Source organism: Suncus etruscus, chromosome 16, assembly GCF_024139225.1.
Source record: "Suncus etruscus isolate mSunEtr1 chromosome 16, mSunEtr1.pri.cur, whole genome shotgun sequence".
Classification (NCBI taxonomy): Eukaryota; Metazoa; Chordata; class Mammalia; order Eulipotyphla; family Soricidae; genus Suncus; species Suncus etruscus.
This window is the reverse complement of record NC_064863.1, coordinates 36,629,665-36,656,281: the sequence shown is the minus strand read 5'-3', so window position 1 is coordinate 36,656,281 and position 26,617 is coordinate 36,629,665. Positions and strand designations below refer to the sequence as shown.

The window sequence follows — 26,617 nt, the reverse complement described above, 5'->3', positions numbered from 1 at the left end:
TTATTATTTTTTTAAAGGATCTTGACATGCATTATGAACCTACAGACACTGCTGCTATGGCTCGAACATCTAATCTGAATGAGGAACTTGGTCAGGTAAGCTGAATTTTTGTTGTTGCTATGTATAATTAGAAGTCAGCAGTTGGTGTGATTTCTGTTGAACATGGAACTTCAGATGAACTGATACTTTGTAGTTTCTTTTATCAGAATAATGGACAAAATACTTGTTAGTACATAGCTCTCATTGTGTATGTGTCAGGTGGTGGGGCTGTTGGGGGCCACACCCAGTGGTGCTCAGACCTTACTCCTTTTTCCAGTCCTCAAGACTTACTCTTGGTGGACTTGGAGGTGCATAGTGGACTTGGAGGCCCGTATGTGGTCCCAGGGATTGAATTTGAATCAGCCACATGTTAGGGAAGCACCCTATACACTGTTCCATTTCTCTAGTCTCATAGTTCCAATTTTTCACTTTTAGTAAGTATAGTTTTAAAAATAGTATTGAAAATATCTTTTGGGGCTAGATAGATAGTATGGAGGTAGGGCATTTGCCTTGCATGCAGAAGGACGGCATCCCATATGGTTCCCCAAGCCTGCCAGGAGCGATTTCTGAGCATGGAGCCAGGAGTGACCCCTGAGCGCTGCCGGTTGTGACCCAAAAACAAAAAAACAAAAAAAAAGAAAGAAAAGAAAATATCTTTTGCTTTCAGGATACAGTACTGGATAGGCTATACTCCCACAATGCAGAATCTTATTTGTATGTAATATATTAGCTGGTTGTGTTTTGTGTTTTTGTTTGGGGGTCACATCTTGTGGGATTACTCAGGGATTACTCCTGGCTCTGTGCTCAGAAATCACTACTGGCTCAGTGGACCGTAAGAGATGCCTGGGATCAAACGCAGGTCAACCTCATGCAAAGCAAACTTCCTACCCCCTGTGCTCTGGCCACTTATATTAGCTGTGTTTAAATGCAAATTTATAGTATTACAGTTTTACAGTTCTTTGTGGCTTTTGTTCAGAAAAGAATTAAAATTAAAGTTTTAATTTAAAAGCTGAAGTTCTATAAGTTGACATATAATAAGTTATACAGAATTAGTTTTATAATTATACTGTATTTTCATATATGTTAATTAGTTATGCATGCTATCTGAGAAATTATTTTTATTTTATTTACATTTTATTGTTGTCATTTTCTAACTATTTTCTGAAAAACATTTAAGTAAGTGTTATCTTTTTTCAAGGACTGGAGAGATAGTACAATAGATAGGGCGTTTGCCTTGCATATTGTTGACAAGGGCTTAATCCCTGACATCCCTTTGGACCCTGGAGCCCACAACGAGTGATCCCTAAATGAAAAACCAGGAGTAGCTTTGAGCACTGTTGCGTACGACCCCTCCCAAACAAGCAAAAATGGAATTATCCTTTTTCTTACCAGTTTTGATATTACTTAAATCTGATTGCACATATTATCACCAGTCCTGTAGTTTTAATATTAGGAAACAGTGATAAATGTTTTAGCGCTTGCATAAATGTTAAGTATTACAGCAATCTCTTGGAGATTCTGACCAAATGAAAATAATTTTTTATAGTTCTCATAGTTGTATTATTTCTAGAGTCTTGAGATGCTTTTTATTGGAAATGATTAATTACTTAATTTTTTTTCAAAAGAACTTGTTTTTGAGTGTGGAAGACAGTTAATAATAATCAGCTTTGTTCCTGAAATGTAACGAAATAAAATGTACCGTTTTAAACCTTTAGAAGGTACTCTGAAACTAAAGTATATATAATAAAAGTAGAAGCATTTTGAATTTTGAATGAGAAATTTTAAACTTCTTTTAGGTAAAATACATATTTTCTGACAAGACTGGAACTCTGACATGCAACGTGATGCAGTTTAAGAAGTGCACCATTGCTGGAGTGGCTTATGGGTGAGTGTTTTGCTTTTCATTAGAATATAAACTGCAAAGGACATAGTGATGGTACAGCGTTTGCCTTGTAAGCAGCCAACCCAGGTTCAATCTCCAGCATCCCAGAGGGTGTCTCGAGCCTGCTTGGAATGAGCCCTGCATGCAGAGCAAGTACTAAGCCCTGAGCACAGCTGGGTGTGGCCCCAAAACCAAACAATAAAGAACATAACTATATATTCAATTAGTGCAAATCGGTTCAGTACATTTGGGGAGATCTTATTAGGAAAGTTTGTGTTGCTGTTTGTTTTTTTTCTTTCTTTTAATCTAGAAAGTGACTATTTAAGCTCAATGTCATGCATGTTGGTCTTGTTTTATCATTTGGTATTGATTTTTTCCCACCAGTGAGTTGTGGTTGGCTCTGCCCAGTGGTGTGTGAGTGTTGGGCTGCCAATAGTCTCACTCAAGCTCTGTACTACGGCGGTTCAAATACACTTCCTTCTTCAGTGCCTTATATGTAGTGAGAGCATGTGATAGAAGTGTACAGCCTGTCCTAGGAAGTTTTAAGTTAAAGAATTGTTTCCAAGCTAGAGTAATAGTATTACCTAAAGGGCACTTACCTTGCATGCAGTCAACCTGGGTTTGATTCCCTAGCATGCCATATGGTCCCCTGAATCCTGCCAGGAGTGATTCCTGAGCATTGCTTTTTTGCCCCCCACCCCCCCAAAAAAAACCCAAAAATAAAAAATAGCTCATGTTGTTTTGTTGAATGTTTTTCTTTCAGTTTATTCCCCTTTTATCATCTTTCCTTTCTGTAGTATCAATTTGTGTTGACAGGAGGAAAGTAAAATTCTGACTTTTGGTTGATAAGAGTACCATCAAAAGCTTATCAGCAGTCTAGGAGATAGTAGGGCACTGGCCTTGAATGAGGCTGCTAGATCCCTACCCTAGAGCCAGAAGTAACCCCTAAGCATTGATGAGTGTGGCCCAAAAACAAAGGGGAAAAAGTAATTTACCACTTTCTTTATGCTGCTTACTCTTTTTTTAAAACCCTCCTCTCTAATTTCCTTAAACTATTCTTGTTGATGATCAGGATGTGATTTATAGGTACAGTGTTGGCTTTGCATGTGGAAGACCCTGAGTTCAATCCCAGAGCAAAAGAAATTTTTTTAAATACATACATATATATGTATACACACACACACACACACACACACACACACACACACACACACACACATAATTTGGGGGGGGCGGTGTTTAGGCTACACATGGCAGCACTGAGAAGTAACTCCGGGCTCTGCACTCAGAAAGCACTCTTGGCAGGCTTAGTGGACCATACAGGTTGTCAGGGATCAAACCAGGGCTAACTGCATGCTAGGCAAACCCCTACCTGCTGTGCTGTTGCTCTGTCCCCTATATAATGTTCTTATTAAAAACGCCCATTTATCTCTTACTACTAAGTATACTTAAATTGTTCAAAAGTCCTCTTGTTGAAATTCTTTACAGGGTCATTTTATTCTTGGTGGGTGAGTAAAGGGTCTTTTTTGTTGGCTTTTATCAGCTTGAAGTATAAGACTTTATATCTCTTGATACTATTAACTTTGCTTGTTTCTGTGTAAGATGATACTTAATTTTTACTTAAATTAAAACAATGCTTCAATTTTTTGTCTTTGTGAGAGGTTTTTTCTCTTTTCACATAACCTTTACCCTAAATTGGGCATGATAAGTAACAGAATAAATGGATTTATACACTTTATTAAGAATGGTGATTGTGGGTCAGAGAGATAGCCTGGAGCTAGGGCATTTGCCTTACATCCTGAAGGATGGTGGTTCGAATCCCGGCATCCATATGGTCCCCTGTGCCTGCCAGGGGCGATTTCTGAGCACAGAATCAGGAGTAACCCCTGAGCCCTGCTGGGTCTGACCCAAAACCCCCCCCCCCCAAAAAAAAGAATGGTGATTGTTTGTAGAGATCAGTTTCATTTGAAAGGCCATTGTGCTTGAACTTAGTAAATGATTTCACTAGTCTTTCTGTAAGTTGTGGAAGCCGTATTCATTGGGGGTGCAGGGCTTATCTCCCAGTAGTTCTTGAAGGGGGGCACTGGGTTCAAACCCAATATCTCTCATATGTAATTTTTTACTCTACAGATGTAAGACATATACTCTACTACTTAAGCCATAAACCAGGACTTCATGAGATTTTTTTAAAGTAACCTTTCTACAAAATTGTTTTCTGTAGGGAATAAGCCAGTTTTGCCACAGTTAAATGAACTCTAGCAATGAATAGCAAGCGTTATGATCAATGGCCAGAATTCTAAAAACTGCATATATTCTGGGCTGCAATCCTAAGTAACAGCTTTGTCGATAATTTAGGCCATACTGTTAGAATGAATTACTGAGCCAGATATGACATAACACATTACAGCCTCAAAAATTAAAAAAGAAGAAAATAATCCTATTAAGCACATTAAAGAACTTTTCATGTGAGCAACTCATTTAATCATTATTAAAAACATTTTTGATGTTTGCCTTTAACTAAAAAAAGGAAGGCTCCTAAGAAAAATATTTCTATATGAATTCAGAATGTGGATTGCTTTACTTCACAATATGTTAATAATATTTTTGCTGAAGGAAATCAACAGCTGTTTCACATCTGTGAAGATTGGCCAGAGAGATAGGATATTAGGCAGAGTGCTTGCCTTGTATATTATCAACCTTGATTTAATCCCAGTACCCTTGAACACAAAGCCACGAGTAAGACCTGAGCATAGTGGTGTGGCCCAATAAATAAATAAATAAAATATTAAGACAGAGGAGACAGTGCCTATGGGAGCCTCAGAATTCTCAAAATGGTTAGCCCCAAGTGTAGGTTTAGCAAACAAATTAATTTTCGGCTCACTGTGATTGACAGCAAATACTAGGTAAACATCATTTTTTATTTGCAGATTACAAGGAATGTTCATTTCCTTCCACACACGTGAAATTCAACTAGATGACAAGGATATAATAAGCAAAAATCTCACATGGTTCCATCTCTCCTCAATTGTATAGTCTAATTGGGAACTAGGAAAGGTTAATTAACTCTCCTACATACATATTAATAGTACAGAGATCTATAGGGGTCTTCACTGGAGTTAATCTATTTAGAAGAATGAGGGAACGCTCCCTGAAAACTTGATGGATGTAGCTGAGATCTAAGAATGAGTTTGGTTGAGTGAAGCATTTACCAACAGATATCAATGATATTGACATGCAAAATCGATAACCAGACAGCATGTACATATGCCAGAGCTGTTTGAGCAACATCTCAGGAAAGTTCATACAGACATGATTAGTAATGGGGCTGTGGATCATCTGCTGTCCATTATCAGGAATAGTGCTCAGACTCTGCCAGGGCTGGACCAGACCCTAGGGAAGGACCCAGAGCCTTGAGCAATGATTTTTAAGTTGCAGTACTCCAGAAATATCTTCTGGTGTGAGATCTGGGTTTGTTTGCCACCATTCTGGGTAGCTGATATTATCTTGGAATAGAGCTTTGGAAACAGATGTGCAATGAAAATCCCTCCATTGTGGCCGAAGAGAATTAGTTGGTGCTGGACCAGGGGCAACTCAGTACAATGAGCTTTAAAGAGGTGCCTTGAAATTAAGTTGTATATCATGGCACATGTGCTGGAAGTGGAGTGGGGTAGACAATTAAGGAGTGAAATTCTGCAAGTGGCTTGTGTTTTGCAGCACCAGTGGGATTTCGATGAATTCACTTCAGGGAGAGTGGGTTCCCGGGCCGGCATACGGAGAAATATGAAATAAATGAAACCACACAGAGTATGTGGGTCAACACGTCTTCTGGGTGGAGTGCGACAAGTTTAGCTTCCAAACGGGTTTTATAGGGGTAAGCCAGTCACAGGTGCAGAGACGGATATTTACAATAACAAGGCAAGGTTAATTGCAAAAGAAAAGGTAACACTTCAGGGCAGCTTTCAACAACCAACCTCAAATGCAAAACAAGGGTTAGGAGGAGGTAAGAAATATCTAGAAACTTGATCTTCCTGAGGTGGGCTCCATTGTTTTTGGGGTCAAGCACAGGAAGAAACCAAATCTCCTAACATGTGTTCTCCTATTTTCTGAGCAGAGTCCATTTCGCCCTTGGTTACCAGGAACTTCAGCTGCAAGGACATATTTTGAAACATTGTCTGAACTTTTAGGGTTATACATATCCATAAAAAGGGGTTCTCTTAGTAATCTTTGGTGCTGGAATTTCTGAGCCAAATTATTTGATAGAGGCCATAATTTTGCCTGAGATAATGCCAAACATCTCTTCGGAAATTCCTCCACCATCCACGCAGGAAAATAAAGCATCCACAGCGGGCCTTTTGAGGAACTCATGGGGGATATTGCAGTCCTCCCCACCAGGAAAATCTAAAGATACTTCTGGTGGACTGAATTCCCCTAAAGGTTTATGATGCTGTGGCAGTGAAAGGGTCATTTCTAGCATCAATTTAAAATCTAAGTTCAAATATTTTTCTACTGAAAAGTGTTGTGGTTTTTTTGGTGTGGAAAATTAGTAAATTTCAAGGAGAAGAAATTGGTTATCCTGTTATCGAATAATAATAATAAGCCTTAGTAGTATAAATCATCATGTTCTACTTATTATACTAACTGTCATTCTCTCAAATCAACTAAGCGTTTGTTCATTTTCTTTGAGTACTTCTATCTTTGACTACTTCCCTTATTCATAATTTTAAATCCCAATCTTCCTGTGATTGTTTATTCATCTCTTTCTGTTCCCACTCTTGCTTCTGAAGCCATGTCCCTGAGCCTGAGGATTATGGCTGCTCTCCTGATGAATGGTAAGCTGCATGCACCTTCTGTCTCATTTGTTCCTGTAAATGTTTTGCATTTTACTGGTTCCATTTTGTTAGACACACTCTACTTTGGAGACCAGCCATACCAGTCTGTTAGGATAACAGTGTATAAAATAGGTCTTATTTGAGGTCTGTTTAATATTCATGATTTCCTGTTGAAAAGCTGCTAGCCGTTTTATAAATATATAAATTTTGGGTTTAAAGTCTCAGCTTGCTCAAGGCTTCCATTATATATTTCTGTAGTGAAGTCTTGTGATGCATGTGAATTCCTTGATTGGCTTGACATTCAGCTCCCGCTCCAGCATTCTTGGACTTTCAGCTCAGCACTGCCACCTGCTGGCTCTCTGTATACTTTGTAGAGCTGGGAAAAGATCCCACTGAAACACATTCTAACCCTGGAAGTTTTATTAATTTACTGGATCTATTTAGGGATCAGAAAATGAAATGTGTGGGGAAAATGTTTGAAGATTGTGATATTAATTATTGTAATAATTTAATTTTAGAATTTTTTAATTATTTAATATTAGAAGTATTAAATAGCATTTCATAATTTTGTAAGATTTTAGCAAATGTGTGGATTTGATTCGTTTTACCTTAATATATATTCCTTCTAGAAATTTATATTCTAATTAGAGCAGTATAACTTTATTTCTGTATTTTCAAAATTCATCCTGATCTGGGAGCAAACCCAGTTTCAGAAAACATTTCTTTAATGATGGTTAACAGCAGAAAATACATTTAAATGGTCACATTTGGTTTTTAGGTTGCACATATGATTTATGAATCAACCATGTTTTCAACATGTTCAGTTGAAATGTAAGTTCAGTAATATGATTTATTACTTTCCAACTGGAATCTGTTTTAATTAAGTAGGGCTTTGGTAACTATTTGCAGTAAGCCTTACAATATAGTGGTTAATGACCAAATTGTTTGGTTTATGTGGAACCCATGAGTCATGACACTTAAGCTAATGGCCTGGAGTGTCAGACTTTGACACCCACACACAAATGAATAGTGTTAAGGATTTTCTAAATGTGCCAAAGCACTTTGAGGTTGGCGAATAATTCAAGTTAGATAATATAGAGACTCCCTTTTAACTTATTCCTTTGAGAATATAGTTAAATTTTTATTATCTTTTTATTTGTTACTTTTCTATAACATGGTTAAGGGTCAGTTAACTTTAAGGTCCTCATTACTGTGAAATTGGTAAGTTTTCTAGGCTATCTCCTTTATACTCAGAAAAGGAAATCATGTTCATTACATTTTTATTAAGATTTGAAGGAAATGTTAAAACTTGGTCACTGACTTGGTCATTTAAAATATCTTTGAATTACATTTGCCTCCTGACTTTTATATTAGTATAGAGAATATTCTTTCATCTATTTAATAAGTTCTTTTACTAAAGTACCTTCTTAAAAATTTTATTATTTGATATTTTAGACTATAACAAATAACACACCCTCTGTATTCGAGTCAAGCATCATTCTACTTCTCTCACTCATTGGTGTTGTCATCATAGTTGTCCGTGTAGTTATTTCTCTAACTGCACTCATAATCTTTGTGGTGAACATCATATCATGAGCCAGTCCTTTCAGCCGTCATCTCGATTGTCTCTGAGCATTATTACAATAATGTCTTTTATTTTTCTTAAAACCCATAGATAGATGAGTGAGACTGTTCTGTATCTATATCTACCTCTGACTTATTTTATTCAGCACAATAGTTTCCATGTCCATCCATGGATAGGAAAATGTCATAACTTTATTTTTTCTAACAGTTATTCCATGGTATAGAATTCCATTGTGTAGCTGTATCATAATTTCTCTAGCCACTCATCTGTTTTCAGACACCTGAGGTGTTTTTTTCCTCCACATTCTGGCTAATGTAAATAGATCTTCAATGAACATAGGAGTGCAGAGGACATTTTTTTATTGTGTTTTTGTGTTTCTAGGGTATATTCCTATGAGTGATATTGCTGGATCATATGGGAACTCAATTTCCAGTATTTTTAAGAATATCCATATTGTTTCCAGAAAGGTTGGACTAGATGACATTCTCACCAGTAGTTAATGGGAGTTCCTTTCTGCCTGCTTCCACACCTGCACTGGTTATTTTTTTTTTTTTTTGTATGTGGTACTAGTCTCTTTGGCATGATATGATACCTCATTGTTGTGATTTGCATCTTCCTGATTATTAGAGATGTGGAGCATTTTTTCATGATCCTTTTGGCCATCTGTATTTTTTTCTTTTTTCTTTTTTTTTTTCATTTGTATTTTTTCTTTGAAGAAATGTTTGTTCATTTCTTCCCGTTTTTGATGGTGTTAGACTTCTTCTTAGTAAATTCTGTCAGTACCTTGTATATCTTAGATGTTAGCCCCTTATCTGCTGGATATTGGGTGAATAGTTTCCCCCATTTTGTGGATGGTCCTTGTATCCTACCCACTGTTTTCTTTGAGGTCCAGAGTCTTCTCAGGTTAATATAGTTCCATTTGCTTATCTCTGCTTCCACCTATTTGAACAGTGATGTTTCCTCCTTGAAGATTCCTTTAGTCTCAGTGTCATTGAGTGTTTTGCCTACATTTTCTTCTGTATACCTTATAGTTTCAGGACTGATATTAAGGTCTTGACCTTTGTGTATGGTTTTAGATAGTAGTCTTGTTGGTTGAGTGCAAAACCAGGAGTAAAGCATTGCCATGTTTTAACCCCAAACAAACTATAACAATATATAGACACATATTCATACACACATCTGTATATACACAGCCAGTAAACATGAGAGCCCAAGTTAAAACCTCGAACAGCATCATTAGAAAGTAGGTGCTGAGTTACTTGTTATATTCTGTAGAGACTTAAGAGCTGTAAAGAATCTCTGGGCCATTGGTGAAGAAATCTGGACACTGGAGAAGGGATCGGTATTGGAACATTTTTTGAATATGTCCAAAACTTAATCCTGATTAATTGGTAACATTGCAGTTCACCTAGATTAAAGACTTTTTTAAAGGTCAAAAATAATAATCTACATTTAGAGAGCAAGTTATCCTTGAAATAGTAAAGTATGTTTTCTTTGTTTCTTTCGTTAAGGTTGTAAGAGCAGCTAATACTTAGCTGCTGATTCAATGCAGGTAGCAAGGGAGAGGTGGACTGGAAAGACACAACTTAGTGATCTGAGCAGCTGCTTCCGATTGCTTTCATGTTGCCAATGAACGGGATCAGAAGCATGATCCGAAAAAACCGGCTATCCTTTGCAAAAGCTGGCTCCCTGTGTGTGACACCAGGCGGGGAAAATCCGCGAAAGTACACCGGCCCAGTGGGGCTCAGCTGTGAAAGACTGTGAGTGTGACCTGTCTATGTCTGTCTACTGTCCTCTTGCGTGAAACTCTTGCGAGTGGGGCAAAAAGAGCCTCCAGAAACCTCGCTCGCCCAGACGCCATTTTCAGGGAGGGACTTCAGAGCATAAAAACCGGCTATCCTTTGCAAAAGCTGGCTCCCTGTGTGTGACACCAGGCGGGGAAAATCCGCGAAAGTACACCGGCCCAGTGGGGCTCAGCTGTGAAAGACTGTGAGTGTGACCTGTCTATGTCTGTCTACTGTCCTCTTGCGTGAAACTCTTGCGAGTGGGGCAAAAAGAGCCTCCAGAAACCTCACTCGCCCAGACGCCATTTTCAGGGAGGGACTTCAGAGCATAAAAACCGGCTAACCTTTGCAAAAGCTGGCTCCCTGTGTGTGACACCAGGCGGGGAAAATCCGCGAAAGTACACCGGCCCAGTGGGGCTCAGCTGTGAAAGACTGTGAGTGTGACCTGTCTATGTCTGTCTACTGTCCTCTTGCGTGAAACTCTTGCGAGTGGGGCAAAAAGAGCCACCAGAAACCTCGCTCGCCCAGACGCCATTTTCAGGGAGGGACTTCAGAGCATAAAAACCGGCTATCCTTTGCAAAAGCTGGCTCCCTGTGTGTGACACCAGGCGGGGAAAATCCGCGAAAGTACACCGGCCCAGTGGGGCTCAGCTGTGAAAGACTGTGAGTGTGACCTGTCTATGTCTGTCTACTGTCCTCTTGCGTGAAACTCTTGCGAGTGGGGCAAAAAGAGGCTCAGAGGAGCACGGCCGCTCCGCTTCGCTACGCGGCCGTGCACTCTTTCTAAGGAAAGAACTCCATTGCAACAAGAAGGAAAAATCACACTAAGAGCGGCGCTATATCACAGAAGCAAACATTTCTCTCTGGACTGTCTTCTCTGTTACATGCTCGGGCCTAAGATTTGACCCAGTGTGAGGCTTCATCCACGGAGGACTCCCCTCCCTTAGAGGCAAGTCAGCCCATCCAGAAAGGGAGGAGCCAGAGGAGTGTGCTGCCTACATCATATAGACAATGAATACCACTACAACACGTAGAAAAACCCACAATACAAATGTGACAATGGGGAAACAGCACAGGCCAGCATCAGACATAGAGAATGAAGATGACAATTCTGAGGACCAGATAATGACTGAACAACTAATCAACCTCTCAGATAAGGACTTTAGACTAGCAATATGGAAGGTGCTCAACAGACTCCAAGAAACCATGGATCGAGTTGAACAGAACACTAATAAGAACCAAGAAAATATGAAGGCAGAAATGACAAAACTCCAAACTGAAATAACATGTCAACTAACAGGCCTGAAAAACTCAGTAAACGAAGTGAATGACAAAATGGATAAGCTCTGGGACAGGGTATCAGAAGCTGAGAATAGACTTGGTGCTGTGGAAGATGAGATACATAACAATTCCATACAGCAGGAGAGATTGGACAAAAAACTTAAAGCAAATGAGCAGACAATGGAAAAATTAGTCAAAGAATGGGAACAGACGAAAATAGAAGTCTATGATAAGATCAACAGAAACAACTTAAGAATCATTGGAGTCCCAGAGACCCAGGAAGAAAATTTCCAGGAAGAATCAATGGTCAAGAACATCATTAAAGAGAAACTTCCAGAGCTAAAGAATATATGTGATCAAATCCTGCATGCCCGAAGAGTACCAACCAAAAGAGACCCCAGAAAAACCACCCCAAGACACATCCTAGTCACAATGACAAATCCCACAGATAGAGACAGAATTCTGAAAACAGCAAGATCAAAAGGGGAAATCATGTTCAAGCAAGCTTCCCTGAGATTTACAGCAGACCTGTCACCAGAAACGCTCAATGCCAGAAAGCAGTGGTGGGATATTGTGACAAGACTGAATGAAATGAATGCTTCACCCAGAATACTATACCCAGCAAAACTCACTTTCCGGTTTGATGGAAGAATACATGGTTTCACAGACAAAAAACAGCTCAGAAACTTCACAGACACAAAACCAGTCTTAAGAGAAAAACTGAAAGACCTAATCTAAGACAAGACTACCCAAAAGACACACCAAATTTTGAAATAAAGATGGCGTTAAATCCCAGGACAATTCTTTCTCTCAACGTCAATGGACTAAATGCACTAGTTAAGAGACACAGAGTGGCTAAATGGATCAAAAAACTCAATCCAACCTTCTGCTGCCTACAAGAAACGCACCTGAATAGTCAGAACAAACATAGACTCAAAATAAAAGGCTGGAGAAAAGTTATCCAAGCAAACAACACCCATAAAAAAGCTGGGGTGGCCATACTAATATCAGATAATGCAAACTTTATACTCAGGAAGGTTGTAAGGGACAAAGACGGACATTTTATATTAATCAAGGGGTACGTAGAGCAGGAAGAATTCACTCTCCTAAACATATATGCACCGAATGAGGGGCCAGCAAAATATTTAATACAACTGCTGACAAATCTGAAAAATAATATCAACAACAACACAATAATTGTGGGGGACCTAAACACGGCTTTGTCAACACTGGACAGGTCAACCAGACTGAAACCCAACAAGAATATACTAGACCTGAGGAGAGAAATGGAAGAAAGAGGCCTAGTGGATATATATAGGACACTCCATCCCCAGAAACCTGGATACACATTCTTCTCCAATGTACATGGGACATTCTCCAGGATAGACTACATGCTGGCACATAAAACATACCTCCATAAGATCAAGAGGATAGAAATTTTGCAGATTACCTTCGCTGACCACAAGGCTCTGAAATTATTTGTGAACTCCAAAGGGACTCAGAAGAAACACTTTAACACCTGGAAGTTAAACAGCCTCATGCTCAATAACCAGTGGGTCCGAGATGAAATCAAGGAGGAAATAAAAAGGTTCCTGGAAACAAATGACAATAAAGACACAAACTCTCAGAACTTATGGGACACAGCAAAAGCAGTACTGAGAGGAAAATTTATAGCTTTGCAAGCACACATCAGGAAGGAAGAAGGAGCTTACCTGAGTAGCTTAATGACACAGCTAATAGAACTAGAAAATGCTCAACAAAAGGACCCAAGAACAGGAAGACAGAAGGAAATAACAAAGCTGAGAGCAGAAATCAACGAAGTGGAAACTCAAAAAACAATCCGAAAGATCAACGAAAGCAGAAGTTGGTTCTTTGAAAAAATAAACAAGATTGATAGACCACTGGCAAACCTAACAAAGAAAGAGAGAGAGAGAAACTTGATAACTCGTATCAGGAATGAAAAAGGAGAGATCACTACTGATATGACAGAGATTCAAAGGGTAATCAGAAACTACTTTGAAAAACTCTACACCACTAAAAATGAGAACCTGGAAGAAATGGATAAATTCTTGGACTCTTATAATCTTCCACGGTTGAAGGAAGAGGATGTAGCATATCTAAACACCCCCATCACCATTGATGAAATTAAAACAGTAATCAAATGTCTGCCGAAAAACAAAAGCCCAGGTCCAGATGGATTCACTAATGAATTCTATCAAACTTTCCAAGAGGAACTACTGCCAATCTTGGCAAGACTCTTTCATGAAATTGAACAAACAGAAACACTTCCAAATAGCTTTTATGAAGCCAACATCACCTTGATACCTAAACCAGACAGAGACACTACCAAAAAAGAAAATTACAGACCAATATCACTGATGAATGCAGATGCAAAGATCCTCAACAAAATCCTGGCAAATAGGATTCAATGCCTCATTAAGATCATCCACTACGATCAAGTAGGTTTCATCCCAGGAATGCAAGGCTGGTTTAACATCCGTAAATCTATCAACATAATACACAACATCAATAACAAGAAAAATAAAAACCACATGATCATATCAATAGATGCAGAGAAAGCATTTGATAAGGTCCAACACCCATTCTTGATCAAAACTCTCAGCAAGATGGGAATGGAGGGAACCTTTCTCAATATAGTGAAGGCCATCTACCACAAGCCAGTGGCAAATATTATCCTCAATGGAGAAAAACTGAAAGCCTTCCCTCTAAATTCTGGCACAAGACAAGGCTGTCCTCTCTCACCACTCCTATTCAACATAGCACTGGAAGTACTTGCTATAGCGATTAGGCAAGAAAAGGATATCAAGGGAATCCAGATAGGAAAGGAAGAAGTCAAGCTCTCACTGTTTGCAGATGACATGATACTCTACTTAGAAAACCCTAAAGACTCTATCAAAAAGCTTCTAGAAACAATAGACTCATATAGCAAGGTGGCAGGCTACAAAATTAACACACAAAAATCAATGGCCTTTCTATACACCAACAGTAATAAAGAAGAAATGGACATTAAGAAAACAACCCCATTCACAATAGTACCACACAAACTCAAATATCTTGGAATCAACTTGACTAAATATGTGAAGGACCTATACAAAGAAAACTATAAAACTCTGCTCCAAGAAATAAGAGAGGACACACGGAAATGGAAACACATACCCTGCTCATGGATTGGCAGGATTAACATCATCAAAATGTCAATACTCCCCAAGGCATTATACAGATTTAATGCCATCCCTCTAAAGATACCCATGACATTCTTCAAAGAAGTGGATCAGACACTTTTGAAATTCATTTGGAACAATAAACACCCTCGAATAGCTAAAGCAATCATTGGGAAAAAGAATATGGGAGGAATTACTTTTCCCAACTTTAAACTGTACTACAAAGCAACAGTTATCAAAACAGTATGGTATTGGAATAAGGATAGGTCCTCAGATCAGTGGAATAGGCTTGAATACTCAGAAAATGTTCCCCAGAGATACAACCATCTAATTTTTGATAAAGGAGCAGGAAATCCTAAATGGAGCAGGGAAAGCCTCTTCAACAAGTGGTGTTGGCACAATTGGATAGCCACTTGCAAAAAATTAAACTTAGACCCCCAGCTAACATCATGTACAAAGGTAAAATCCAAATGGATTAAAGACCTCGATATCAGCCCCAAAACCATAAGATATATAGAACAGCACATAGGCAAAACACTACAGGACATTACAGGCATCTTCAAGGAGGAAACTGCACTCTCCAAGCAAGTGAAAGCAGAGATTAACAGATGGGAATATATTAAGCTGAGAAGCTTCTGCACCTCAAAGGAAATAGTGCCCAGGATACAAGAGCCACCCACTCAGTGGGAGAAACTATTCACCCAATACCCATCAGATAAGGGGCTAATCTCCAAAATATACAAGGCACTGACAGAACTTTACAAGAAAAAAACATCTAACCCCATCAAAAAATGGGGAGAAGAAATGAACAGACACTTTGACAAAGAAGAAATACGCATGGCCAAAAGACACATGAAAAAATGTTCCACATCACTAATCATCAGGGAGATGCAAATCAAAACAACGATGAGATACCACCTCACACCCCAGAGAATGGCACACATCACAAAGAATGAGAATAAACAGTGTTGGCGGGGATGTGGAGAGAAAGGAACTCTTATCCACTGCTGGTGGGAATGCTGTCTAGTTCAACCTTTATGGAAAGCGATATGGAGATTCCTCCAAAAACTGGAAATCGAGCTCCCATACGATCCAGCTATACCACTCCTAGGAATATACCCTAGGAACACAAAAATACAATACAAAAACCCCTTCCTTACACCTATATTCATTGCAGCTCTATTTACCATAGCAAGACTCTGGAAACAACCAAGATGCCCTTCAACAGATGAATGGCTAAAGAAACTGTGGTACATATACACAATGGAATATTATGCAGCTGTCAGGAGAGATGAAGTCATGAAATTTTCCTATACATGGATGTACATGGAATCTATTATGCTGAGTGAAATAAGTCAGAGAGAGAGAGAAAAACGCAGAATGGTCTCACTCATCTATGGGTTTTAAGAAAAATGAAAGACACCCTTGTAATAATAATTTTCAGACACAAAAGAGAAAAGAGCTGGAAGTTCCAGCTCACCTCAGGAAGCTCACCACAAAGAGTGATGAGTTTAGTTAGAGAAATAACTACATTTTGAACTGTCCTAATATTGAGAATGTATGAGGGAAATGTAGAGCCTGTTTAGGGTACAGGCGGGGGTTGGGTGGGGAGGAGGGTGATTTGGGACTTGGGTTCTGGGAATGTTGCACTGGTGATGGGTGGTGTTCCTTTTATGACTGAAACCCAAACACAATCATGTATGTAATCAAGGTGTTTAAATAAAAAAAAAATTAAAAAAAAAAAAAAAAAAGAAAATGTTAAAAAGAAGCCAGAGAGATAGCATGAAGGTAAGGCGTTTGCCTTTCATGCAGAAGGTCATCGGTTCAAATCCCGGCGTCCCATATGGTCCCCCGTGCCTGCCAGGAGCAATTTCTGAACATGAAGCCAGGAGTAACCCCTGAGCACTGCCGGGTGTGACCCAAAAACCAAAAAAAAAAAAAAAAAAGTTAAAAAAAAAGGGGGGGGGGGCGGAGAGATAGCATGGAGGTAAGGCATTTGTCTTTCATGCAGAAGGTCGGTGGTTCAAATCCTTGCATCCCTTATGATTCCTTGAACCTGCCAGGAGCGATTTCTGAGCATAGAGCCAGGAGTAACCCCTGAGCGCTCCCGGGTGTGACCCCAAAACAAAACAAAACAAAACAAAAAAAATAAAATGTTAAAAATAAAAAAAAAAAAAAAAAAAGAAGCATGATCCATGGTGACTCCTATGCACTAGGCTTCTCTGGGCATCTTTATGCTGCTTGTCTTCGGGGATAAAGTAGAGTGTGGCAAAGTGTAAAATCTGAAAGTATTTTCCTCTCTGGCTATAATAAATTCACTTCTCAATGTGCTTTGAATTTCGTTGAAATTCAAATGTTTATTATATTAATATGAATTGAATTTCATATATGACTTGTGACCTGTATATATTTTATTTCCCTGCTTGCTTACATTCACTATAAATTGTCAAAATACACAAAACACATATGTAGATTATTTTACATATTTCTGATCACTCATATCTGAAGACAATTTGTAATGTACTAAGCCTTTCTCACATCCTTCTTTAACATTAAGATAATTGGATGGTGTCTGATGTCTGCTTTCAAGTATAGTCACATAAACACTTTACAGAGATAAAGTCTTTTCCTATGAAATAGCCACTTACCAAAAAAAAAAAAAAAACCAAAAAACAAAGCCTCTTACTCCCAGTTGGTATAATTTTTATGTTATTGCAAGTGCCATTAGTTAATACTTATATATACTTAGCTAACATAATTAATATATAGTTCCATGCTTTATTAAAAATTTACCATTGATGGGACTGCAGTGATAACACAACAGGTATAGGGTGTTTTCCCTGTACACGGCCAACCCAGGTTTGATCCCTAGCATCCCATATAGTCCTCTGAGCCTGCTAGGAGTGATTTCTGAGCATAATGCTAGGAAGTAAACCCTGGGCACTGCCAGGTATGGCACAAAACAAAACATAAAAAAATCTGTCATTGTCTATATGGCATCAATATGTGAGAACAGGGGAAAGAATCTGTTTATTCTCCACATGCCTTTTATTTTCAAATATTTTTATGGCTACTTTCCTTTTTTAATATATATTGTGAAAAATGGAAATTTAAATAAAAGTAAATATGTCCATCTAGCTACTTGCGCAAATAAAAGGTCCTCAAGGCAAGATGATGTGATTCATATACACCTTCCCCCCATTATTGAAGCAAAGCCCAGATAACATTTTATATCACTTTTATTAACTTAATTTAGTTCTATATTATTTTATCAGATCATATTATTTGGTTTTTAACTTTAGATACTAGTTATTGTTTAATTCTCTAGGGGAATTATTTTGATGTCTTCTGCTTAGTTATTTTACTCTGCCTTTTAATATCCCAACACGACTGGATAGTACAATTTTCTGTCCTTTTTATTTCTCATTTCATTTTGATCTATAATTATATATGGAATGAATGGCATTAATTTATTCTACTGCAACAGCCAAGCTCACTAAACAGTGTTCCAGGTACGACTGTATAATAATAAGATCTAACACATCCAAATTAGTGTTAGTCTTCAAAGTGGTTTCCTTGACAGGTAATTTACTTACTATAGTGATACAGCCATTTTGTAGTGTTTTCACAGCTTCTCTATTGTAATTATTTTCAGAAATTGAGCCAGACTGAAAAGCAGGTCACATTCCATCGGTCACAACTAGTGTCACAGCAATCCTGTTGAATAAAATCATTTGTTTGTATTCTTTGGCTTGAGTGGACTAGAGTCTGAATAACTTTTTCTTTTCTTAAGAATTAAATCTTCCGAGGCCTGAGAGATAGCATGGAGGTAAGGCGTTTGCCTTTCATGCAGGAGGTCATCGGTTTGAATCCTGGCGTCCCATATGGACCCCTGTGCCTGCCAGGAGCAATTTCTGAGCCTGGAGCCAGGAATAACCCCTGAGCACTGCCAAGTGTGACCCAAAACACACACACACACACACACACACACACACACACACACACACACACACACGAATTAAATCTTCCTTTAAAGAATGTTGATTTGGAACCAGCATTGCCATTCAAAAGAGGAAATAGATGGGTTCAATTCCCAGCATTTTAAAGTGGTAAAAGAAGAGGAGTCATGACTAAGGGATGGGGGAGGCTGAGAAGTGACTCATGGCCTATGGTAGAGAGTCTTCAACCATGGTGATGATACAGGTGAAGTTAAGTTATAGACCAAAAGAGTTAACATAGATATATTAGTAACCATGCTACCTAAATTGCCATAAAAATTCTTTGATTTCATATGCATTCTGAATTTTCGTTTAATTTTCGCTAATTTTTCCTTTGGTATATCTGGAAATTACTCCTTTGAATATCTATTTTTAAATGAACATACAAGAATTACTTGATATTGTGATCTTCACATTTATAGGCCTCCTTACTCTGTTGTACTCTCTACCTTTTTACAGAAACATTATCATTTGTCTCCTTGTGAGTGAAAGTCACTTAAAACATAATTGGGGGGGTTGTCACACCCGGCAGTGCTCAGGGTTATTGCTGGCTCTACGCTCAGAAATTGCTCCTGGCAGGCTCTGGGACCACATGGGATGCAAGGATTCAAAATATAGTCCTTCTACATGCAAGGCAAATGCCCAACCTCCATGCTATCTCTCCGACCCCCACTTAAAACATTTCTATGAAAACTATTAGCAAACTGTTAGTGCCCGTGCTATATCAACTGGGAGTTGAAATTATTACCATAACCTTTTGTGTAATGGTTCTTATTTTTAAATGACATGAGCTTCCTAATTCTGTTTACTTTTCCCTAGAAAAGTGAACATTTTGTGGACTGAATTGATAGGGTGCTTGCTTTGCAAGCCTAGAGTGACCTGGGCTTAATCTCTCCACTAACTCTGCCAGAAGTGATCCCTGAGCACAGAGCCAGGAGTAAGCCATCAACACTGCCAAGTGTGGCCCCCCCAAAAAAATTGTAAACACATTTCAGAGAGGAGTGAGAGTTATGTTTTGTATTTGATTTCATGATCTTGAAAATGAAGCTGCTTCTTGAGAAAAAGTTACCCATGCTGGAAACCTCCAATGACTATAAGCTGAACCCATGCAAGCAGTCCAATTGCATCTGCAGAGCTATCTAATTATAATAAAATTTGAAAAATACAAATTATAGTAACTACTCTGAGAAGTGAAAAAATTACTGGTGAGATTAAGAGTGGAAAGTTCTTTATAAAAACATGGTCATTTATATATAAATTGTACTATGGGTAATACTTGAAGTTTCTCTTTATCTAACAAGTAAGTAGAAAAAGTATTAACTTATATAAGTATAATTAGTGAATAAATATTAAAAGTCAGGAAATCTTATAGAGCCTCCCAACTGAAATGACATTTTTAAAGAAATGGTTATACTTAGAGGAGAAACGTACTGATTCCTTTGTTTGATTTAAGTAATTTCAAACTGAACTTTCTCTGTCCACTTTAAATCTAGAGATAAGAGAAAGAGTGATGATGATGAGATAATGATGGTAATATTTTTATTCTGACCCCTGGGGACTTTTAGGAAGACTTTTAAACTCTTTCATGATGATAAAATGCATTTAATATTTTTAAATAATTAATAATCCTAGGGTCCAGAGTGATAGCACAGTTATAGGGCATTTGCCTTGCACTCAGCTGACCCAGAACAGACCTGGTTTTGATCCCTGTCATCCCATATGGTCCCCTGAGCCAGGAGCTATTTCTGAGTGCATAACCAGGAATAACCTGATAGTCACTGGTTGTGGCCCCAAAACAAAACAAAGCAAATAAAATAATTAAAAACCCTAACTGCTGTATGTAAATAAAGATAATACTTAACAGCAACATTCTATTTTTTTCAGTTTATTAGTAAAACAAATTTTGTTGTTTTCTTTTTAATGTCATTTAAAAATTAATTTTTTTAAAGTGAAAACATATTTTTATTTGGAGGTACTGAAGAAGAGAATGAATAGGATAAGAGAGAGTAAAGCACACTCAAAAGAGAGCGTAGACTTCTCCAAAGCAGAGAGAACCCTGGTACATAGCCCAGCACAAAAGTAGGAAAGTTCACATCTCAAGAAGGAAATGTAGGTGACATGCTTTTGCACCCCATGAAATACATGTGCCTAAAAATGAATATTAATGTTGAAAATACTAGTACCTATATGCACTTCCCTGTAAAAAAAAAACTATGATTAAAATATTTCTGAATTTTATTTCGTATTGAACATATTTTTTTCTCAGTGAATTCTGAAATTTTATTCATAGACAAATCTTAGAAGTGTTATTTTCCCCACTGGTTACAACTTCACTGAAACTATAATCTGTGGACTTGATATTTTTACTTCAATGTTTTTTCTCAGAATCTCAGCATTTGATAGTAAATAGTATTAAATGGTCATGAGATGAGTAATAGCTACATTTTAGAAGCAATCTGTCTGCTTGATTCAGAAGAAGTATATAATGGTGCTAATCTGAAAATAACCACGGCAGAAAAAATCCCCACAATTGTATTTGAGTTATATCTTTATGTGTATAGAACAAATGAGATTCATATATAAGTATATCAAATATTAGTGATTTTCATAAACATATTCTATGATTTTATGTTTCATATACTATAATAGCATATAGCTTAATTATTACATTTGATTTTTCATAGATTAAACTATTATTTTTTAATAATTTTATTTTCAAACTAAAATTTAGGGGGGAATAGAGGTAGAAATTCAATTCTAGGAATTTTGAACATTTTTGTTGCATTCTTTTAAGTTTAGTTTTTGAATATTATGTGACTATAATATAGGTTTATTCCAGTAGTGTAAAATTTTTTTTTTTTTTACTATGAATGTCTGCCTCACTTTAGGGTGTTTGAAACTATGATTCAGCCATAAAATCTGTGCTGTCACTTAGAAATGAAATAGCATTATATTTAACCTAAGAGGGTTTATAGGCATGATAATTTATTTTAAAAACAAGTTACAAATAAATTAGTAGGACTGTGTAAATAATTTTGCTTCCTTTTTACTCCTTTAGGCAGAGTTCACAGCTTGGAGACGAAAGAACATTTAGTGATTCATCATTGTTGGAAAACCTCCAAAACAATCATGTAAGTGACATGAAATTATAATCTTTTCCCTTGAGAATGAAAAGTCAAATGTTTCTATGAATTACCTTTTATATATATACCTTTTATAGATTGATTATTTTAATAGTTTTATGATCATCTTTAATTATCAATCTTAAATATTATCAAATAATCGAGTTTCTAAGTATTTGATAAATCAGTTATACTTGGTCAACATAAATCATAGTTATTAGAAATTTTGTTTTTAAATAATCATTCTGTCCCTTTCAATTATTTTATAGTAAGTAATTATAAGACTTTGTAATGACTTAAAATTTTAAAATATCTGTAGAAATGAGTGCCCTGTTCAAAATCTAGGCCAGTGCCAAATCTATATAATAGCCTTCAGCTATCTGTAGCTGACATTTAGCTTATAAAACTGTGAACACTTATTAAAATTCCAGAAGGTCAAATGATAAGATCTTCTTATGTTCAAAATCCAGAACTTTTTCTCACAAACACTTCAAGCTCAATGTGTCTGATGGAATGTTTAAGAAATGAAGCAGCTAGAGAATGAAATAATAACAGACAAGTGATAAAGTTTTAATTCTGCAATCAATACAGAAAGGCTTGAGAATTAAGAGAATTTTTGGCCCCAGGAAATGAAAAAGTGGGAAAAATGGACTTTATAGATAAGCCTAGAACCAAGAAAATCATTCAAATTAGAAGTTAGTTTCTTCTAGCAAGGCGTTTTTCATAGCTGGCTAGAAGCCAGGTCAAAATTTGTCTACCTGTACTCCATCTTTTGGAGCTAGGAACACTGCAGTCTACAGTGTTCTACAGATAACACAGTCTAAAGATAACCTGTGAAAGTCTAATTTGTAAGTTTCAGACTAGGTAGATTTTAACCCATAAGATTCCAGCCTTTTTAATTTTCCTAACAATATCAACACATCAACTCATAGTCTTTCCCCTAAAATTCCATTTCCTCTCTGGCACATACCGATCTTATTCTTGTGACCCAGGACAGAATCCTCAAAACATATCATGGGGCAGGATGTATAGTAGAGATTTTGCTTTACCTGACCTGGATTGATATGCCTGATCTGAATTGGATCCCTAGACCCCATATGGTCCCCACAGCGCTACTAGAAGTGGTTCCTGAGCACAGAGTTAGGATTAAGCATTGAGCATCACCCAGTATGGCTCCAAAGCCAGAAATAACCCACCTTCATATGGGTATTTTTGTATTATTTTATTTCTTCAGAGAGTCTTCAACAAAATACGAATTGCAGGAGACCCGAAACCAGCGTACCTCTTTTTTGTGAGGACACAAACTGTGTGTCCTAAGTTTTGCTTGATGGCACTGTCCCTTCTTTGTGTAGGAACTTGCTGTTTGAACTGAATTCTTACTTCCATTTCCTCCGTATCAGCTTTGTGCTGATTCCTCAAGACTTTGTTATTATGGAAAACATTTATAAAAAAAACTTAGAATAAACTTTTAGAATAAAACTTTTAGATCTTGAATGTTCTGTTGACTATCTCTTCACTTTCTTCAGACTACTGGTGTCAGGCAGTGCCATGGTAGTCTCCCAATCAGCCAGACTCCTTGTTCCCACGTCAACTCTTTTTCTCTACTGCTACCCATGGCCCTGGAGTGATTCCACTGGTAATCAAACCCCTCCTTCCTGCCTTAGCTCTGCTCGATGGGGCTTTCCATGTAGTTGACAGTTTCCCGGTGTCAGTCCTAGCCTCACACAGACCTGTTCACCTTCTGCTTGCCTTCTCCCACACTGCCCTGATTTTATTTATTTCAGGCATACTTCATTTTGAAGTATGGGATCGTTTCAAAAATCATCCTGCTTGAATCGCACTCTATGGTTAGACTCTTTGTTCTCTTTATTTTTGAAGTGGTTACTCCCAAGTGCTGCTTAGGAATGGAGGTCTCTTGGGGATTTTGGGGCTCCTGGACCATTGGTTCAATGCAGAGACTCAAGGATGGGGTGCTATTTGAGTTCTTTGGTAGAGGATTAGCTGGACCACACAACTGTGCTTCAGAGAGGTCAGGACTGCATCTGGCAATACTGGGGACCCTGAGCCAGTAGGGATTAAACTGGGATCAGCCACATGCCAGGCATTTGTCTTATGCCCCATCTGTTAGCCCTACCCTGTTCTACATGGAACTAACTCAATGTGGGTTACATCCCATATTATTTTGAGAACAATCTCATACTAATTGAAGTCACACTACCCAATATTTGCATAATCTCTTTATAGTTCTTTTTGCTCTGTCAGTAAAGAATACTTATATATTTATCTGTTTTCTGGCTTTCTCACAAGTTTCACTCTAAGTCAAGCAGAGACCAAGTCTGTTGTGTTTGCTGTTCTATCCCTTTTTTTTCAAATAAGGTTCGATTTACCATTGCAATTACTTCACTTTTGATTTTATGGTTTTTCACTCCAAGAGCATAGAAAAATGTTTCTCCTTTTTTTTTTTTCATGCGAGTGACATTTCTTTTCATCAGGAGCAAGATGGGAGGATACTTAACGTGAAGTGTCTGGTTTCTTTTATAAACTCTGAGCTCATTATAGAAAGGGGCCATTTTTATGTCTTCCTGTTAAGAGTCCATAGTGCATAGGAATTGTTGTTTTTTTTTTAAACTAGTAAAACATTTGTAAGGTTACAGTTGTTATTTTTGGAGAGAGGGAGAACAAACATTGCAGAGGGATCTCCTGCTGCCCTCACCACACTGTCCCTGTATTTAAAAAGACACAATAAGATTTAAAAAAAAAAAAAAACCTCAATAAGATTACTCCTAACATTTAAAACTAAAGGCTAAAGAGAGTACAGCCGATAAGACTCTTGTCTTGCATATACCTGATTCAACTTTGATCCCCAAGATGACCTGAGTACTGCTGGATGTGACCCCAAACCAGACAAACAAAATTTAAATCTAATCAGAAAAAAAGGCAAACATCTTAAAATATTTCTTTACCCTCTGAAGAGGGTTGACTATGTTTATACTTTTTTCATTGTAATATTTCTACTTATCAAGTTCTTTTGTATACATTTTAGAAGTTCTTTTGTATACATTTTAGAAAAGGAATGAGTGAAGACAAGAATTGATAATTTTAGTTAAAGATATGTTCTCTTCTTAAAAGATGTCAGTTTAGTGGACTGTCACCTTCCCAACTTCCCACAATGTGTAACAGCTGTATTCCAAATAGACATAAAGGGCATTATTACTCTCTTCAGTATCAAAACGCTCCACAAGAAGACCAAACTGTATTTGTTTCTTTCAGCCCACCGCACCTGTAATATGTGAATTTCTTACAATGATGGCAGTTTGTCACACAGCAGTACCAGAGCGAGAAGGGGATAAGATTATTTATCAAGCAGCATCTCCAGGTACAAATGATGCTATTATAAAGTACTTTTTTGTGGAAATTTGTTGACATTTGGGATTGTTTAGGAGGGGAAAAGTTATTCAAAAATCCTAAAGAACAAAGTTTTTTTTTCCAATTGTTATTTCTGCCATATGATTATCTTTTCTTTTTTTTTTCTTGGAAGTGGGGTACACATCCAGTAATGCTGGGGGTTATTCCTGGCTCTGCACTCAGATATCACTTCTAGAAGGCTCAGGGAATCACATGCGGTATGGCTGCATGCAAGACAAGCAACTGACCAAACTATACTATCTCTCCATGATTTCCAATACTGTTAACAAAAGAGTTTCAGGCCTCCAATGTTCTGATACTACATTCACGACCAGAGGGTTGGGGACCTACCACCACTGTCTCAGATTTCCACACAAGCTGAATCTACCCTTTGGCAGACTCAGTTCTGCAGGCCACTCTACTATTGCCACTGACCATTTCTATTACCAAATGGAATGGCTTATATTCCTCTTATAAGATAAGATTTATAAAATAATACCTTACAAGAGGCTTGTATTCCTCTGGTTCCTTTCACATACTAGCAAGTTACAGGATTTCAGCTTTCCTTACAGCTGCTTAGTATTTATTATGTATGTAAGCCCTGGGCTCTTTATTGCAGAGTCATATTTTTAAATTAAACAAAAATTTATTTATTCAAGAAGCCTGGGTTATATCTTTACCATCATATAGTCTGCCGTGCCCAACCAGGAGTGACTCTAGAGCCAGGAATAGTCACTGAGTACTACTAGATGTGGTTCAAAAACAATAGGAACTGGAGAGATAGTTCAGAGGGTAAGACACTTGTTTTGCTAATGAGTGACCTGGGTTCAATCCCCAGCATCTTATATGGTCCCTTGAGATCCCCCAGGAGTAATTACTGAGTGTAAAGCAAATAGTAATCTGTGACAACTGCCAGATGTGGCCCAAAACACAAATAACTCCCCCCCCCAAAAAAAACAAGAAAGGATATTACTAATTTGAAAAACCTTGAAATTCAGAATTAAATATATTAAAACTATATATGTATGTATTTAATTTTTATGTACATGACATGGAAGTCTGAGTAGCAAAATTTATACAAGCAAAAATATAGGATACTATTCTATATGCAGAGTAAGTTCTCCCTTTTAAATATTAAAAATGAACTATTACTCATAAACTGATTTTTTATATGAACAAAGACAGGAAAAGGAAGAATTGTTTGCCTGAATAGGAAGCATTTTAGAATACTAATTTTCTTTCTACTTTTGGAAAGATAATAAGGAAACTTGTATACTTATTTGGATAAGGAAGTATGCATAATTTGAAGGACTCCTACTGAGTGAAGATTTTAGGAAAGAAGGAACACACTTTGGAGATCTTGTTATAAGTATTTTAAATTATATATACATATATATATATATATATATATATATATATATATATATATATATATATATATATATATATATATATATTTTGGTTTTTGGGCCACACCCGGCAGTGCTCAGGGGTTACTCCTGGCTGTCTG

General features: G+C 37.4%; 1 protein-coding gene across 1 annotated transcript in view; it reads left to right on the top strand.

Moving 5' to 3' along the window:
* Nucleotides 1-26,617, top strand: part of ATP8A1 (ATPase phospholipid transporting 8A1) — a 267,076-nt gene that overhangs the window by 86,498 nt on the left and 153,961 nt on the right. Inside the window, 5 exon segments of the mRNA XM_049790104.1 lie at nucleotides 18-95; nucleotides 1,836-1,924; nucleotides 6,706-6,750; nucleotides 21,639-21,711; nucleotides 24,973-25,078. Coding sequence (XP_049646061.1) covers nucleotides 18-95; nucleotides 1,836-1,924; nucleotides 6,706-6,750; nucleotides 21,639-21,711; nucleotides 24,973-25,078 — 391 coding nt within the window.